The sequence below is a fragment of the Squalius cephalus genome (assembly GCF_949319135.1).
Source record: "Squalius cephalus genome assembly, chromosome: 19".
Classification (NCBI taxonomy): Eukaryota; Metazoa; Chordata; class Actinopteri; order Cypriniformes; family Leuciscidae; genus Squalius; species Squalius cephalus.
In genome coordinates, this window is record NC_137140.1 from 15,241,197 (window position 1) to 15,259,805 (window position 18,609).

Consider the following 18,609-nt stretch of genomic DNA (forward strand, 5'->3'; position numbering starts at 1 on the left):
CAATGACTCCTGAGACCATTGCTATCAGGGTAGCCTAGAAAAGCAGATGGATGTAGTGACACCTGTTAAAGAAATCCATATTTCATCTCTGGAAGCCGGGCTAAATGAGCAAGCACTGTTACTGCATTACTGGCATGGGCAAGACCCTTATACGTTACACCTCAGATATCAAATACAGACATTTAAAGGATACATGAAATAACATTTTCGATAATCACACTGGTAATTTCTATAACAAAGTAAAATCTAGAGAAATCTAGCCTAGAGAAGTCAATCAACTCATTTGATATTTAGAAGGAAAACTATTGATTAATACCTTGATTATAATCACTCATTAGATATACACTCACCTAAAGGATTATTAGGAACACCATACTAATACTGTGTTTGACCCCCTTTCGCCTTCAGAACTGCCTTAACCTGTTAAGCTGCAACCCCACTTTTGAAAAATCCCCAGAAATGACATACCCAAACTGAAACAGATACAGTTCATGAACCCTTTGCACTAAAAGCACAAGTATGATCTCATTTGAAAGCTGACACCTCGTAGTTTATTGTAAATGTAGAATTAATTATTGTCATAATGATTTTTTTTTTTTAAATAGCTTCAAAGTTTTGTAAAGTTATTAGAATTTTTTTTTTATGAAACATATTAATGAAAATAAAATTGAAGTTGGCACTGGAGCAATCTAGAAATGCACTACAGCTAAAGCCACATGTCTGACCATGTTATATTTAAAATATGAAGATAATAAGTCTAAAACTCTGTATTTAGTTAAATGTTTTTCAAGATCATGTCATGACTTTATTTTGATTAGGCTACTCTAAAAATGCTACTGATGTTTAGTCATCGTCTAAGCATCCATTCAGTCTTTTGTCTCTATTGTTTTGTGGTGCAAACGAACCCCATTCAGTCTCAGTCTCCCCCTGCACACATTCACACCTCTCCAGACTGGTTATGGCTCGAAATATGCATTTCTTTTGTCTGCATTATAGTTACTAACGACTGGCTATTCACAGGCTATTCATAGGGTTTCAATCCCTAATTTCTTTTATCAAAGTTCTCACTTCACATTTGAAGTGCACTAAATAGTGGTCAAATGCACTAAAACATATCAGTAAGCATTCTTATTTAGAACAAAATTCATAAAAGAATAACCCCTGGTGGCAGGTGCACCTGGGCTAGCTAGCATGTTAGCTTAGCACACCATCAATACACGACCATTTATGAGATTAAAACCATGTTTGTGCTCCAAACTTACTTCATAACGCAATCAAGTGTTTTAAATAATCTTCTGTGATCTAATTTGGCTTCAGATAAAAAAAAAATCAGACAGAAAACATTATTTATAGTTTTATGCACGATGATAAAGTCTATATCGATTAGCATTACATTATAAATATAATCTATTATTATGAAAATACCTGGCATGGCTTGAAGAACACAGGCAAATCAAATATCATAGCAAACATGTTTATTGTCTTCAAAACATCTTTTATCTGCATATTACAGCGGGATCTCTGTAGCTTTGTGTGTAGCAGTGACGTCCTGGAATGTCACATGATTATGGCTCTTCTTCATGTTCCATATATGGATTCTTTTTTGTGCATATAGCGCCCTCAGGCTATTGGTATGAATTGAAAACACTGCACATCTCAGTAAGAAGCGCTCACAATGATTACATCGACACATTTGGGTATAAATTCAATAAATATTATTCCTGTCTTTAGAAATATGACGTGAATCTATGAGAATATATCAATATTTCTCCAAGTTTGCACATTTTTGAGCTAAAAGCCCTGAAGGACGTTGTTTTGTGTATCGCTGTCATGACGACAGCACGGGAGTTTTTTATGAATGAAAGCGGCTGACGCGCATAATTCATATTAAAGGTATCGACTCATTTTTTCATTTCATAACTCCTGACACAAATTAAGACATAACTGTCACTATAAGTTTCTCAGAATACAATAGTGGTCAAATACTGAAACTTGAGTATTATATATTTTTAATGATGTATAGTTTGTCAAGGTATAACATTAAATCTGATAGCAACTTTGAACTATATAAATAAAAAAACGCTTCAGTGCGCCCACGCACTGGTGAAGCTTAACAGGTTAATTCTACGTGGCATTGATTCAACAAGGTGCTGAAAGCATTCTTTAGAAATGTTGGCCCATATTGATAGGATAGCATCTTGCAGTTGATGGAGATTTGTGGGATGCACATCCAGGGCACGAAGCTCCCATTCCATCACATCCCAAAGATGCTCTATTGGGTTGAAATCTGGTGACTGTGGGGGCCATTTTAGTACAGTGAACTCATTGTCATGTTCAAGAAACCAATTTGAAATGATTCGAGCTTTGTGACATGGTGCATTATCCTGCTGGAAGTAGCCATCAGAGGATGGGTACATGGTGGTCATAAAGGGATGGACATGGTCAGAAACAATGCTCAGGTAGGCCGTGGCATTTAAACGATGCCCAATTGGCACTAAGGTGCCTAAAGTGTGCCAAGAAAACATCCCCCACACCATTACACCACCACCACCACCAGCCTGCACAGTGGTAACAAGGCATGATGGATCCATGTTCTCATTCTGTTTACGCCAAATTCTGACTCTACCATCTGAATGTCTCAACAGAAATCGAGACTCATCAGACCAGGCAACATATTTCCAGTCTTCAACTTTCCAATTTTGGTGAGCTCGTGCAAATTGTAGTCTCTTTTTCCTATTTGTAGTGGAGATGAGTGGTACCCGGTGGGGTCTTCTGCTGTTGTAGCCCATCCGCCTCAAGGTTGTGCATGTTGTGGCTTCACAAATGCTTTGCTGCATACCTCGGTTGTAACGAGTGGTTATTTCAGTCAAAGTTGCTCTTCTATCAGCTTGAATCAGTCGGCCCATTCTCCTCTGACCTATAGCATCAACAAGACATTTTCTGGATCATCTACTGGATGTTTTTCCTTTTTCACACCATTCTTTGCAAACCCTAGGAATGGTTGTGCATGAAAATCCCAGTAACTGAGCAGATTGTGAAATACTCAGACCGGCCCGTCTGGCACCAACAACCATGCCACGCTCAAAATTGCTTAAATCACCTTTCTTTCCCATTCTGACATTCAGTTTGGAGTTCAGGAGATTGTCTTGACCAGGACCACACCCCTAAATGCATTGAAGCAACTGCCATGTGATTGGTTGATTAGATAATTGCATTAATGAGAAATTGAACAGGTGTTCCTAATAATCCTTTAGGTGAGTGTACATTGAAGCAGCAGTGTGTTCCAGAATCCACTTCTTCAGGACTTCATAACAAAAACTTAACTTGAATCATTACAATAAGGGTGTTGCTTATTTATAACGCTGAAAATATGATTAACCTAAAATATCTGCATTTTTTTAATCAATGAAAGAATTGTGTTGTACAAGGAACAGCAGTTCTAATACATACTTTTACCTAATACATTTATCAAAGTTAATTGAGTAGAGTGATCACTAGGAACATACTATAACCATTGGAACATGAAAAAAGGATAAATTACAGTATTTTTTTATAATAATAATATTTTTGTACTATACTTACAGTAAGGTAGGTATTGGCAATATTTAACATGTAGTAAGTCAGTCTGATCACTATGAAAGTACTACAACTTTTGGAATATATAAAAAACACTATAGGTGAATTACAGTTTATTACTTAAACATATGTAATAAACAAATGCAATAATATGTTTATTACATAAATATATTTTATAATTGTATAGTAAGGGAGGAATTGTTAAAATTTCACCTGTAGTAAGTCAGTGTGGTCACTAGGAAAGCACTACAGCCTTTGGAACATGAAAAAATACTTTAGGTTAATTACTGTAATTTTTTCTTAAACTTATTTGTTTATTGTACGTACAGTAAAGGAGGTATTGTCAAAATTTCACCTGTAGTAAGTCAGTGTGGTCACTAGGAAAGCACTACAGCCTTTGGAACATGAAAAAATACTTTAGGTTAATTACTGTAATTTATTTAAATTAATATTTGTCAACTGTAGGTACAGTAAGGGAGGTATTGTCAAAATTCCACCTGTAGTAAGTCAGTGTGTTCACTAGGAAAGCACTACAGCCTTTGGAACAGGAAAAAATACTTTAGGTGAATTACTGTAATTTTTTCTTAAACTTATTTGTTTATTGTACGTACAGTAAATGAGGTATTGTCAAAATTGTACGTGTAGTAAGTCAGTGTGGTCACTAGGAAAGCACTACAGCCTTTGGAACAGGAAAAAATACTTTAGGTGAATTACTGTAATTTTTTCTTAAACTTATTTGTTTATTGTACGTACAGTAAAGGAGGTATTGTCAAAATTTCACCTGTAGTAAGTCAGTGTGGTCACTAGGAAAGCACTACAGCCTTTGGAACTGGAAAAAATACTTTAGGTGAATTACTGCAATTTTTTCTTAAACTTATTTGTCAACTGTAGGTACAGTAAGGGAGGTATTGTCAAAATTTCACCTGTAGTAAGTCAGTGTGGTCACTAGGAAAGCACTACAGCCTTTGGAACAGGAAAAAATACTTTAGGTGAATTACAGTATTTTTTTTAAATTAATATTTGTATACTGAACGTACAGTAAGGGAGGTATTGTCAAAATTTCATGTGTAGTAAGTCAGTGTGGTCACTAGGAAAGCACTGCAGCCTTTGGAACATGAAAAAATACTTTAGGTGAATTACTGTAATTTTTTCTTAAACTTATTTGTCAACTGTAGGTACAGTAACGGAGGTATTGTCCAAATTTCACCTGTAGTAAGTCAGTGTGGTCACTAGGAAAGCACTACAGCCTTTGGAACAGGAAAAAATACTTTAGGTGAATTACTGTAATTTTTTCTTAAACTTATTTGTTTATTGTACATACAGTAAAGGAGGTATTGTCAAAATTTCACCTGTAGTAAGTCAGTCTGGTCACTATGAAAGCACTACAGCCTTTGGAACAGGAAAAAATACTTTAGGTGAATTACTGTAATTTTTTCTTAAACTTATTTGTCAACTGTAGGTACAGTAAGGGAGGTATTGTCAAAATTTCACCTGTAGTAAGTCAGTGTGGTCACTAGGAAAGCACTACAGCCTTTGGAACAGGAAAAAAAGCTTTAGGTGAATTACTGTAATTTTTTCTTAAACTTATTTGTTTATTGTACGTACAGTAAATGAGGTATTGTCAAAATTGTACATGTAGTAAGTCAGTGTGGTCACTAGGAAAGCACTACAGCCTTTGGAACAGGAAAAAATACTTTAGGTGAATTACTGTAATTTTTTCTTAAACTTATTTGTTTATTGTACGTACAGTAAAGGAGGTATTGTCAAAATTTCACCTGTAGTAAGTCAGTCTGGTCACTAGGAAAGCACTACAGCCTTTGGAACAGGAAAAAATACTTTAGGTGAATTACTGTAATTTTTTCTTAAACTTATTTGTTTATTGTACATACAGTAAAGGAGGTATTGTCAAAATTTCACGTGTAGTAAGTCAGTCTGGTCACTAGGAAAGCACTACAGCCTTTGGAACTGGAAAAAATACTTTAGGTGAATTACTGTAATTTTTTCTTAAACTTATTTGTTTATTGTACATACAGTAAAGGAGGTATTGTCAAAATTTCACGTGTAGTAAGTCAGTCTGGTCACTAGGAAAGCACTACAGCCTTTGGAACTGGAAAAAATACTTTAGGTGAATTACTGTATTTTTTTCTTAAACTTATTTGTTTATTGTACGTACAGTAAAGGAGGTATTGTCAAAATTTCACCTGTAGTAAGTCAGTATGGTCACTAGGAAAGCACTACAGCCTTTGGAACATGAAAAAATACTTTAGGTTAATTACTGTAATTTTTTCTTAAACTTATTTGTTTATTGTACGTACAGTAAAGGAGGTATTGTCAAAATTTCACCTGTAGTAAGTCAGTGTGTTCACTAGGAAAGCACTACAGCCTTTGGAACAGGAAAAAATACTTTAGGTGAATTACTGTAATTTTTTCTTAAACGTATTTGTCAACTGTAGGTTCAGTAACGGAGGTATTGTCAAAATTTCACCTGTAGTAAGTCAGTGTGGTCACTAGGAAAGCACTACAGCCTTTGGAACAGGAAAAAATACTTTAGGTGAATTACTGTAATTTTTTCTTAAACTTATTTGTTTATTGTACGTACAGTAAAGGAGGTATTGTCAAAATTTCACCTGTAGTAAGTCAGTCTGGTCACTAGGAAAGCACTACAGCCTTTGGAACTGGAAAAAAATACTTTAGGTGAATTACTGTAATTTTTTCTTAAACTTATTTGTCAACTGTAGGTACAGTAAGGGAGGTATTGTCAAAATTTCACCTGTAGTAAGTCAGTGTGGTCACTAGGAAAGCACTACAGCCTTTGGAACATGAAAAAATACTTTAGGTGAATTACTGTAATTTTTTCTTAAACTTATTTGTTTATTGTACATACAGTAAAGGAGGTATTGTCAAAATTTCACGTGTAGTAAGTCAGTCTGGTCACTAGGAAAGCACTACAGCCTTTGGAACTGGAAAAAATACTTTAGGTGAATTACTGTAATTTTTTCTTAAACTTATTTGTTTATTGTACATACAGTAAAGGAGGTATTGTCAAAATTTCACGTGTAGTAAGTCAGTCTGGTCACTAGGAAAGCACTACAGCCTTTGGAACTGGAAAAAATACTTTAGGTGAATTACTGTATTTTTTTCTTAAACTTATTTGTTTATTGTACGTACAGTAAAGGAGGTATTGTCAAAATTTCACCTGTAGTAAGTCAGTATGGTCACTAGGAAAGCACTACAGCCTTTGGAACATGAAAAAATACTTTAGGTTAATTACTGTAATTTTTTCTTAAACTTATTTGTTTATTGTACGTACAGTAAAGGAGGTATTGTCAAAATTTCACCTGTAGTAAGTCAGTGTGTTCACTAGGAAAGCACTACAGCCTTTGGAACAGGAAAAAATACTTTAGGTGAATTACTGTAATTTTTTCTTAAACTTATTTGTCAACTGTAGGTTCAGTAACGGAGGTATTGTCAAAATTTCACCTGTAGTAAGTCAGTGTGGTCACTAGGAAAGCACTACAGCCTTTGGAACAGGAAAAAATACTTTAGGTGAATTACTGTAATTTTTTCTTAAACTTATTTGTTTATTGTACGTACAGTAAAGGAGGTATTGTCAAAATTTCACCTGTAGTAAGTCAGTCTGGTCACTAGGAAAGCACTACAGCCTTTGGAACTGGAAAAAAATACTTTAGGTGAATTACTGTAATTTTTTCTTAAACTTATTTGTCAACTGTAGGTACAGTAAGGGAGGTATTGTCAAAATTTCACCTGTAGTAAGTCAGTGTGGTCACTAGGAAAGCACTACAGCCTTTGGAACATGAAAAAATACTTTAGGTGAATTACTGTAATTTTTTCTTAAACTTATTTGTTTATTGTACGTACAGTAAAGGAGGTATTGTCAAAATTTTACGTGTAGTAAGTCAGTGTGGTCACTAGGAAAGCACTACAGCCTTTGGAACAGGAAAAAATACTTTAGGTGAATTACTATTATTATTTAAATCTTCCTCAAAACGAGCTTTCCTTCGGGTTTGCACTTTGCAGATGGTCCCTTCTTAGCAGCCTGCGCATAGAGATCAATGTATTTTGTCCAGTGCGAAGGAAAGATCGTTTTGAGGAAAATTATGTTGTAGCTTCTGGTGTTTTATCTGTAGTTATATGTGATAGGTGTTTTGTGTAGCAACAACGTTTAGTTCACGAGTTATTGAACGTGGAAGTCCGCGAATGTGCGAATATGCGAATATAAAACCAACTTTACCTAAGTGTTATACACTAACATGCATCAAGTTCAAATAAAGTTTTGACAAAAAAGTTTTTATAAAAATATAAACCTCACATATTTCAGACTTTAAATGATTTTTATAAAAAGAATGAGTCAAAAAAGATAAATTACTGACATTTACAACGCACTTTAGCTTATCTTTTATTATTAATAGTAAAATTAGGTCCAATTGTCCCGTGGCGTCTATCGTTGCTATGCAACCATGCACTGCGCTCTCCACAATGACAAAAAAAGTTTTAGTGGCTAATGGATTTCCACCACCGAAAAACGCCTGAAAAAACGAGGGCGTCGCTTCAATTATGAGCGCGCTTAGCGCGCCTACATTTGAATGGCGAGCGACCTCAAATCAGGCCACGAGCTACAGCTGCTTGATGACTAGGGTCTAACTCGTGCCGTGGCAGCACTTTTTTCCCGCTAGTTCCATATAATATTTTCCTTGCGCACAAAGTGCAGAAACATGCTCCTGGTTGCCGGAGTTTTTGACACCAGCTTCCAAAGGGCTTTTCGTCTCTACTCACCTCCTCTCTATCCATTTATTCTTTATGACTTTATCGACAAGTTTGGTGTCTTCTCCTGGCTTCATAAAGTTGCACTCCATGACTTTGGCTACGTTTCGCGCTGCCAGTGTGGGAAACACATTCGTAGTGTATGGGAAACACAAAACAAATTCCCACGTGGAGTGACTGCTGTATCAATCTGATTGGCCAAAACCCAAGACCAGCCCCTACCCTCTTACCGATTGGCTGAAGTAGGCTTACTGGTGTGGTTTAGTGAAAGCGCCTCTCAGATCTTGGGATAATAGCCTCTGTGCACAATGGGCGGAGCCAACGTTCGATTTCAGTCAGAGTTGGCATATCAGTTTCCGGTTAGGATTTCACTAGAATTTTACCACAGAAATGGCAGCCGCCGCTAGCAGTTCTTCCTTTTCCCGGTGTCTTTCGGATTTACCGGCAGTGAGCGTCAGCGACATCCACAGGATCGTCGGTGCCCTGTCCCGCACCCCGACAAGTAAGAGGGACAAGGGATTTAAAATGTACATTTCTTCGTACATTCACAACTATGAGGGTAAGTATCTGACAACTTCTAGCGCTTGCCTAACGCTACCTAGTAAACGTACCAGCTAGTGTTTGTGACTATACATGTATATAAATGAATATAAATGTTTGCTTGTTATCAAATACTAATGTTGTTATTCAACACAAATGATATACTCCTCCTTCCGTCAGTTTCCACAAAAGATCAGGATTCAGGAGAGGTGGTCGTCAGGGCAATGTGCTACAGGTCGCTGACGAAAAAAGAGAAACCTCACAGCTTGAGTGTATGGTGATGCTAGTTATGGATAAGATAAGATAAGATAAGATAAGATAAGATAAGATAAGAAGATAAGATAATGTAAGAAGATGAGATAAGATAAGATAAGATAAGAAGATAAGATAAGATAATGTAAGAAGATGAGATAAGATAAGAGTTTGCTTAGCCAAATAACCCAGCGTTTTTGATGTTCCTGGGGATTAGCAATGTTTACTGTAGTGCTACATGTTTACTGTACCTTCACTGCAAAAAAAATGCTTTCCTAATTAGTATTTTTGTTTTATTTCCTGTTCAAATGTCTAAAAATTCTTAAATCAAGAAGCATTTACTAGATAAGTGAAATGACATAAGACATTATATTTTGTTTTAAGATAAAAAAGAAAGTAATTTAAGTAATTTTTGCTTAAAACAAGCAAAATTATCTGCCAATGGGGTAAGAAAAATAATCTTGTTTTCCATTTGAATTAATATTTTTTTTCTTGTTTTCCATTCGAATTCAGTTTTTATTCTTACCCCATTGGCAGATAATTTTGCTTGTTTTAAGCAAAAATTACTTAAATTACTTTATTTCTTAAAACAAATTTTTTACTTCTCTAGTAAATACTTCTTGATTTAAGAATTTTTAGATATTTGAACTGGAAACAAAACAAAAATACTAAGTAAGAAAAGCATTTTTTGCAGTGTTAGCAGCTAGATGCTACAGGTTTACTGTGCATTGCTTGTCCCCACTGGGTTTTTGCTTGCATTAGTTATTATGTTAGCAGGTGGGGAATCAGCTAGAGTAAAGTTTAGTGAATTGACGATGGTGACTAGAAAATAGTGACTAATGTAAGAGCAAGCAGGTTAAAAGGTAAGTTTACCTAGCTGGTCCCCACTGGGTGACGGTTTTCTTGCTCATTGTTTTGATCCTTCAATTAAGCTACAGTCTGGAGTGAAAGGTACTACTACTAAAATAGAAGTAGAAAATGATATGGCATAATATTCAGCACATTAATCCAACACATAGCTTAGAATATTGTCTTATCTCCTAACTTCAAAATGTTAGACAGAGGATTCAACATCAGGAGTGATCTGCTGGTCTAAAGGAATGAGTCACAATGCAAGACTGTATCTTAAAAGAATCTGTAAGCAATGAGTATCTTAAAAGAATGACTGACCAGGCTATGATAAATTGTGACTTACTATGACATTCTGACATTGCAGGTGGTGCTTAAAGACAGCAAGCCTGTGCAGCTGATTCACCATAAATGTTCTTGCATTGCTGGAGCTGCGCTGTGCAACCACTGTGTTGCTCTTTTGTACCAGTCAGCCCACTACTCGCAGCTGAAGGTGCCTGTAGTCCCCCCTGTGCTAAGCTGTACTGAGGGAGAACAGCAGTGGCACAAACCTAGGACTTTGGTAAGTCAACCAAAACTAATTACTGTTTTGTAGTTGTTATGTTGTTTTACTGGAGATGTGCTTAAAGTATATCCTGCAAACACTACAGGGTATAAAACCAGGCCCAGTGGACAAAATGGCTGTTCTGTCTGCTAAACCGAAGAGTCGCCCTAAAGCAACAACAGAGGGTATAAGGTAAAAGCAATATTGTAACAATACATGGGTATTTTGATTTCAGGTCTATAAGCCATCGAGCATTTCCACTTATACATGTTTTACACTTCTCTTCGCAGGAGCACGCTTTACAAAGGCCTCAGTGGGGATCTACCTGATCTTTCCGTCCTTCGAGTGAGTTTACCCTCTTATTTAACCAGTCTTACCATTTGTAATGTTGTGTGGATCTGTACAAAATGTGCAAGATACTGTGTGCAATAGAACTAAAATTGTGCTTAGTTGATGTTGAGTTTTATTGCTAAACTATACACTACTCCATCCTAAGGTGACTGAGACATATGCTGACTTCTCCAGAGCGGAGTCACCAATGGTGTTTAGCATGAACATCAGCTGTGAGGTTCCATTGGTCAACTCTGCCCTTGGGATGGTGCAAGCCGGAAGCCCGACTGCCTACCAACAACCAGCAGCAGCACATAGAGATCTATCCTTCCAAGTTGCCCCACCTCGTCCATCCCTACCCTTGCAAGATTACCACTTACAGCCCTCAATCTACATGTCTAACACCACTGAGGCAGAGTGCAGGCACTTACAGAGCCTACAGGTGACTTGGGACATGGCAAATAAACTGGAAAGTTCCACAAGAAGCCAAAGCTCCTGCAAGGAATGGCACCAGTTGCGGAGACCAAGACTCACTGCCTCCCGTTTCAGGGAGATCTACTTTGTCAGCAACAAATGTGAGGACAGTCTGGCTGATAGGATCCTGAAGGGAACATATCAGACAAAGGCCATGAGAAGAGGACTGGAGTTGGAGGCTGATGCCATATGGGAGTACACTCAAATAAAGAGGGTCAACCACTATCCGTGTGGATTTATAATCCACCCAGACACGCCTTGGCTGGGAGCATCTCCGGATGGACTAGTTTTTGACCCGACAGAACCCTCTCCTTTTGGTCTTCTAGAAATTAAGTGCCCAAATGTTAAAAACTACGTTGACTGTCCCTATGTTAAAATGACCTTAGGCAAAATGGAGCTGAAGACATCACATGCGTACTACTACCAAATTCAGGGGCAGCTGTTGGTAAGTGGCATGACGTGGTGTGATTTTGTTGTGTCGGCGGAGGAAGACACATTGATTGATAGAATATACAGAGACGTAGAAGTGTTCAAGGTCATCAGAGACAAAGTTGACCAATTTTATTTCAATGTTTATGTGCGAAAATGCATGTAACTGATCAACTTAATAAACAATGCAATCTGAACAAACATGCAAACTTGGCTGATTTACTTTTTACAATGTTGGTTTAGACAAACAGCACATAAAAGTGGAATCCATATAATAAATAACATTTATATACATAAGTAACATATTTGTTTTAAGAATGCACATGCACACACACGCACACACCATTCAACACAAGGTCAACATTTCAAACCTCATTTGCCCAGGTCTTGACCAGAGGGCCATTTTGGAATTTAGAGAGTAGACAGGCGACTGTAAAAATTTGATTAATACTCCCTGATATGGCAAGCGGGATTGTGGTTTCAAACAGTTTGTTTTCCTTCACTCTTCTGATTAGCCTCTCTACATGTACCCTCAAGCGAGAAATTGACTGTGTTTCCAGCACATCTGCCTCTGCCATTTGGGCCCTCTGGATGACAAAGGCTGGGCGGTAAACAGTCCCAGGGGCCAGGTCGTCCACCAAGAACCCTTTGTCCACCATAATTGCTGTGTCAGGGGTAAGGAGGTTTTTGATCCCAGACTGACGGAATATTTCCTTGTCGCTCATGGAGCCCTCGAAGAGGGGCGAGATGAATGTCAGAGCTCCATGAGGGGACATACCAACCATGGCTTTAAAAGTGCAATGTGATTTGTAGTGTGAAAACACTTCACTTTGTAGAACCAGGGAAGATGGTGTCTGGCACCGTAGTTCAGTGCAGTCAAGGATGACTTGTGTGTCACTGTATGCACTGAACTCTGGTGGAAGATTGTCCTTAACAGCTGCAGGAGACATCCAAAAACAGACTGAGCCCAGCAGAGTGTAGAGGAAGTTCGCCCAGGTGACGATGATGCGACTTACTGTTGTCCTATGTATTTTGAAGCGATGAGCCAGTTCCCTCTGTGTGCAGCCAGTGGACAGGTATGTCAGGAACAAGAAGAGCTCATCTATCGTATATATATAAATATATATATATATATATATAAATATTTATCCGACCCCATTTTAAAACAGTCTGTTGGTGCCATCTTTTGGACATTGATCATATTGCATTGGTTTTCATTTCTTGTCCTCAAACAGAGGACCAATCTGTTTATTGTTAAGTTACACATTCTACATTGACTAAAAAAGATGGTCTTTTAATGGTAGCATTATTTTATACAGAAATCAATCATTTAGAATTCAGATGAGAATAAAGTTAGTGTTAATTAAAATTAAGGAAAACAAATATATGGATCTGAAATATAGCAAATTAATTTTAAATTCATTCAGGTACAATTACCAAACATATTTCAAGGTCTTTGTCTTTTTATTAATTTAATTAATAAACTAATTATAAAACTATTGTCAATGCACTACAAATAAACTGGTTCTATGCCTTTACTTTATTAATAAAACTTATTTAAAAAATACAAGGCTTAAGACATTTATTTTCTTTTGGTGGTACAGCCTGAGACATGCACAATAAAAAAAAATTGCCTTCTACATTTTTGTTTTGGTTCTCCCTCCATTGTACCGAACTCGTACCGAACCGTGATGTCTGAACCGAGGTCTGAACCGAACCGTGACTTCTGGGTACCATTCCACCCTAGTACACACAAATACATACATTCACCCACATAAAAATGAAATCCCTCACAGATAACCATGTGTATAAAACCATGAGAAGGGCACACTTACAGTTGGTCTGGTGACTGGGCTTTCAGTGACTGTGCTGGTGAAAGATGCTCTCTTGGCTCTGCTGGTCACCCTGATCATTTTGGATGTTGCATTCTCTATCAGGCTCCAAAACGCCATCAGGTGCTTGTAAGATGGGAATCTGAAATATAGTATCCTCATCAGAAAGGGAAAACGGAGAAAATTGTAGTAACACACAGAAACGGACAATGGCAGACAAAGTACACAAATACTGTACATCAGTGAAAGTAAATCACTTAGGCTAATATTCACTGCTGTTGAAATTACACAGCCCAGACATAGCCTAGCCTCTCATTCTGTTCAATGTTTTTTTTTTTAAATATTACTTCATTGTTTTCTATTTTTCAAAGTAAATACAAAATGTTTCGACTGATGCTGTGTTGAGTTTGGTTATGATAACATTAATATTGTGCACAGACGGGTCAATAGCCCAAGTATAATAGTGGCCATTGCAATGACAGACTAGGAGGATCCATTGCCGATAGGCCAGAGCAAACAAAAACAATTACGTAGTAATTCACATAATTAGCCTCCCCACGAAAAGTAGGTAACTGGATTACATTTACTTAGTTACTGTCCAACACTGAAAACAGAAAGTGGGATTGTACATCTTACCTGGTGTAAAATCTAATGTCCTCAGGTGAGGAGGCAAATCGCTGAAGTCCAAAAGAACTGTTTAGATGGAGAGTTTGGACTTGTTCTCTCAAGGCCTCAATTTCTGCCTTCATCCTCTCGTACTCTTCCTTGTTAACACAAACGGTGGGTCGGGCTTCGTGCTCCATCGGGACGGCTTCCTCATCTGGGATGGCCTCATCCTCGATGTCCTCCAGCTCAGGCTCTGGACTCGAGGGTTTAGTACGCCGTTCCCAAACCCCGGCACGTCTTTTCACAGAGTAGTCGTTCCAGTGGAACAACGATGGCACTGCATTACGTGATAAAACCCGTCTACCCTTAGCAGTCGTCCGGATTAAATGTTCTTCAAAGTGACGACTGCATACCTTCGTGTTTTGAGTGACTGTAAATTCCGCCCTCCGTATTCTGTGCAGCCACTTAGCACATAGGATAGCCTCCTGAGGAAACCGATGAAAACTTAATACGCTGTTGTGTCGACTTGAAGTCGAGCAACTTGGCACACAGCAGTGATCCTTTGAGCCGGCCACAGTTTTCATCAGTTTAAATGTACCACGTACATTGTACTTCTTTCGTACACCAGCACCACTCATTTTGCGAACAACGCCGACGGCTCCGCTTTGGTTGATAGGATGTAAATAGAACGACCGGAAATGAATACGCCAACTTCTAGACAAACCGGAAGTTTGTTCCTTCGCCTGTGCACGTAGCCCATTGTCAGATCACGCGAACGCGAACCTGTTTTTTTTTTTTTCCGCAGACACGTCTTTACGCCGGAAATCCGGCGTGGCGCCGGACCGCTATCAAGCCTGGACTTTATTTCATGCAATTCTGACTTTATATCTCGCAATTCTGAGAAATAAAGTCAGAATTGCGAAATGTAAACTCGCAATTGTGAGATAAAAAGTCGCAATTATCTTTGAAAATGTTTTATTTTGTGGCGGAAACAAGCTTCCATATGACACAGCTTAATGCTCAGTGGTTTAGTTAAACAACTATGATGTATTGTTCTCTTTTAAAATGTTGGATTTTAAAACTCTGATATCATGTTTTATGTGTATATTGTGTATATACATGTGTATACTCAGATAGTTTGGGAATATTTACACATAACATATATGTTATGTGTAAATATTCCCAAACTATCTGACAGTGCGATCTCTTTGGGTTATGCAATTTAATTTTTTTTATAAAAAAATAAAAACACATAGGCTATGTCTGTATTAAAGAAAAAATTATTGATAAACATGTATTTGAAATGGAATTAAATAACTACTTTTGGTGTCTTGTTCATTTTATTTATTTTCATATAAAAGCAGCAGAACTTGAATTACATCCAGTTTATTAGCAACACTGTGCACGAGCGTGAATCCCGCGATATCCATCTTTGATCTCGCAGGTGTCTGATCCACTGGGAGAAGAGAGATCTGTCCGTCTTACCTGCGCTTTTTTCACTCCTCCTCTCACTGCAGCCGCCTACTCTCGCATGCATTTCAGGCGAAGCAAGGCGCATCTCAAACAAGCCTAATGAAACAGTTGAACCAAATGGGCCATATTGTTTCTAGGCTTCGAATCAATCCGACACCCGTCTCAACGGTGACACCTAGTGGTCACTTGCAGGTGTTGATCTGAAACAACCTTGACAAGCCATTAAAAAAATTTGTTGTTTTTTTATTATTGTATTTTTCTAATATGTGAAGCTTGTAACCTATAGGCTCCTCGCTGTGCATAATGTTATTTTGGTCCTGCAAAATGAATATTAATAAAAGAAATCAAGCCACAATGTCTCACTTTTTTAAAAGATTTTTATTCAAAAATATTAATTTCTCTGCTGTGGAAGGACTTAAGGCCCGTTCACACCAAGCACGATAACTATAAAGATAACGATAAAGATAACTATATATGCGTCCACACCAACGTCCGATAACGGTCTTTTTATTCTAAGCACGCGCGCGCCCGGATGATCCAGATCCATTTTAAATGCGCGAGACCTTTAAATTAGAATGGATTCTGATCAGTCAGTGTTTTATCGTTCGACAGCTGGAAAAAAATCGTTCTGAAAGTGATCCCAACGATATCGTTCCTCATATCTTTATCGTTATAGTTGTGGTGTGAACTCTGTTATTCTTTAATATGGAGAACGATTTTTAGAATTATATCTTTATCGTTATCTTTATAGTTATCGTCATTGGTGTGAACGGGCCTTTAGCCTACTTCTTTTTTTTACAGATAATTTCTCCAGCCTTTAAAAGAACACTCTCACAAGGGACACTTGTTGCTGGCATGCAAAGATATTTTTTAGCTAGGACATACAAATGAGGAAAGATTACTGCTCTCTCTTTCCAGTAAGTTAGTGGATCATGAGTTCTGGGCAAATACGCATCGTTGATGTATTTTTTCACTTCCACTGTGGCATCAGCTGTAGCATTGTGTGTCTCATATGTAGACCTATAAAATGTATATTCACACAATATTATATTATATTATATTCACATTGAAGCTATTTTTAACATGATTGGCAGTTGTGATTGGGACATTAGGTTGTAGGGCATAGGGCTATGGACTTTCTAAACAGTGTCCCAAAAGTTTGTAATTATATTTCAATTATAATTATATTTCAAACAATGCATACCTTGCTTAGATGGCCCAGCAGTGTCAGTAGCAGGCCTAGGTACAGGGGGAATGTCATCCTCTGCACCCTGCAAAATGGCAGTGCTCCTCAAATGGCGGATCATGGATGATGTATTGTTGCAGTAGGCTAGCTGCCGATCACAATACACACATCTCACTTTATTTGGGTAAACGGAAATGCTCCCACACCACAGATGTACGGCATATCTTCTGGGGAGCCTCCATTTTATCTATCTATCCAAATCTATCTATCTATGTTTCTATCTATATGAATCTATCCATGTATCTATAATCTATGTATCTATTCTAGATATGTACCTAGATATGTATCTAGATATAATCTATCTATGTATCTATAATCTATCTATATATGTATCTATTAATCTAGCTGTCTATATGTATCTATCTATGTATCTAGCTGTCTATATATATCTATGTATCTATCTATGTATCTATTAATGTGTCACTATATGTATACTCTGTCTGTCTCTAGCCTATCAGTCAATGTGTTGTGTAAATTTAAATGTAAGCCTAAATAGCCTATAACTAATCAAATCGCACTATGTCACTATATCATCAAAAATCCGCTATCTCAAAATCAAACTCCTCTCACAAAAACCCACGAGGTCAATATGCGTTGATTTCACTATTATACAGATGTGCGATTGTGTGGTCTGTTCTGTTCCCGACCGTGTCAATCAAACGCTAATTCGGCGGACCACACCTGATGAAACACTTGGTGAAACACTTCGAGGCTTCGTTTGGCCATAGTCACGTGACATGGGTGTTTTGAATCACGCTTCGGATCAGTGTTTCGAAACATCTGCGCTTCGGGATCTCGCAAATCTTCGGAACGACTGTTTCGCGTCAGCCATCCCTAGTTATTCCATTCCAAACAGGAAATTAAAATGATCAAAAAGTACACGGACCACCTTAGAACTGCGGTCCTGAAAATGCAGCATCCAGGCCCTTTTACTGTCTATGATCCAGGCTCATGGTGAGTAGGCTACTACTTGCAAGTAGGTGGCGATATGCAGACAGGAAACAATGCGCCAAAAAAAAAAAAAAAAAAAAAAAAACAGAAGAAGAAGATGACGTCAGTGCATACTCTATCTGTTAGCCTAAATCTCCATTGTTGTACAGTTTTCCACTGGACTTGATTTGTTCGTGGTCTATTTTGACTGGGGCTGAACTATTTTAATTCGACGGGGTCCTCCTGATTATTGTTGAGAGAGTCTTTGTGCTTTACTGGTATTGGGTCAACTCTTGTGTGCGTGTTCTGAAGATGGCGGCGATGCTGAGCAGCAGCCCGGGCGCAGACTCAACCCACAGCGGCACAGCCGCTGGCTCCGAGCGGTTCCGAGCGGAGGACGGATCCGGTACAGCACACATTTCCCTATTTACTTAAAACACTAGTTTCACCCGTGTAGACTGTTATAGATTATGCATTACAGACCCAATACTGCTGAGTAGAGTATCGTGATAGTTCCGTGTTTTAGACACGGACCATGGTAATGCCATAGCATTATTTAAAATGACTGTTATGTGATAAATATGTTATATTATATGAATATAGAAATCATTCATTACAATTCTGCTATTATGTGGTTACCATGTGATACAATTACTGTACCCTATGGTATGTTAATGGTATACAAACATATAATATGGTTGGAAATAATATAATATAATAATCTATAATATAATCCCCGTTTTCAC

General features: G+C 37.7%; 1 protein-coding gene across 2 annotated transcripts in view; it reads left to right on the forward strand.

The window, feature by feature from the left end:
- The window catches only part of med1 (mediator complex subunit 1), a 272,844-nt gene that overhangs the window by 22,768 nt on the left and 231,467 nt on the right, over positions 1–18,609 (forward strand). Inside the window, exon 1 of one of the 2 annotated variants that reach the window (XM_079852041.1) lies at positions 17,935–18,269. The exons of the other annotated variant lie outside the window; for it this stretch is intronic. Coding sequence (XP_079708167.1) covers positions 18,176–18,269 — 94 coding nt within the window. The 5' untranslated portion in view covers positions 17,935–18,175. Of the gene's footprint in view, positions 1–17,934; positions 18,270–18,609 lie in introns of those variants that run through there. 2 annotated transcript variants of the gene reach the window in all.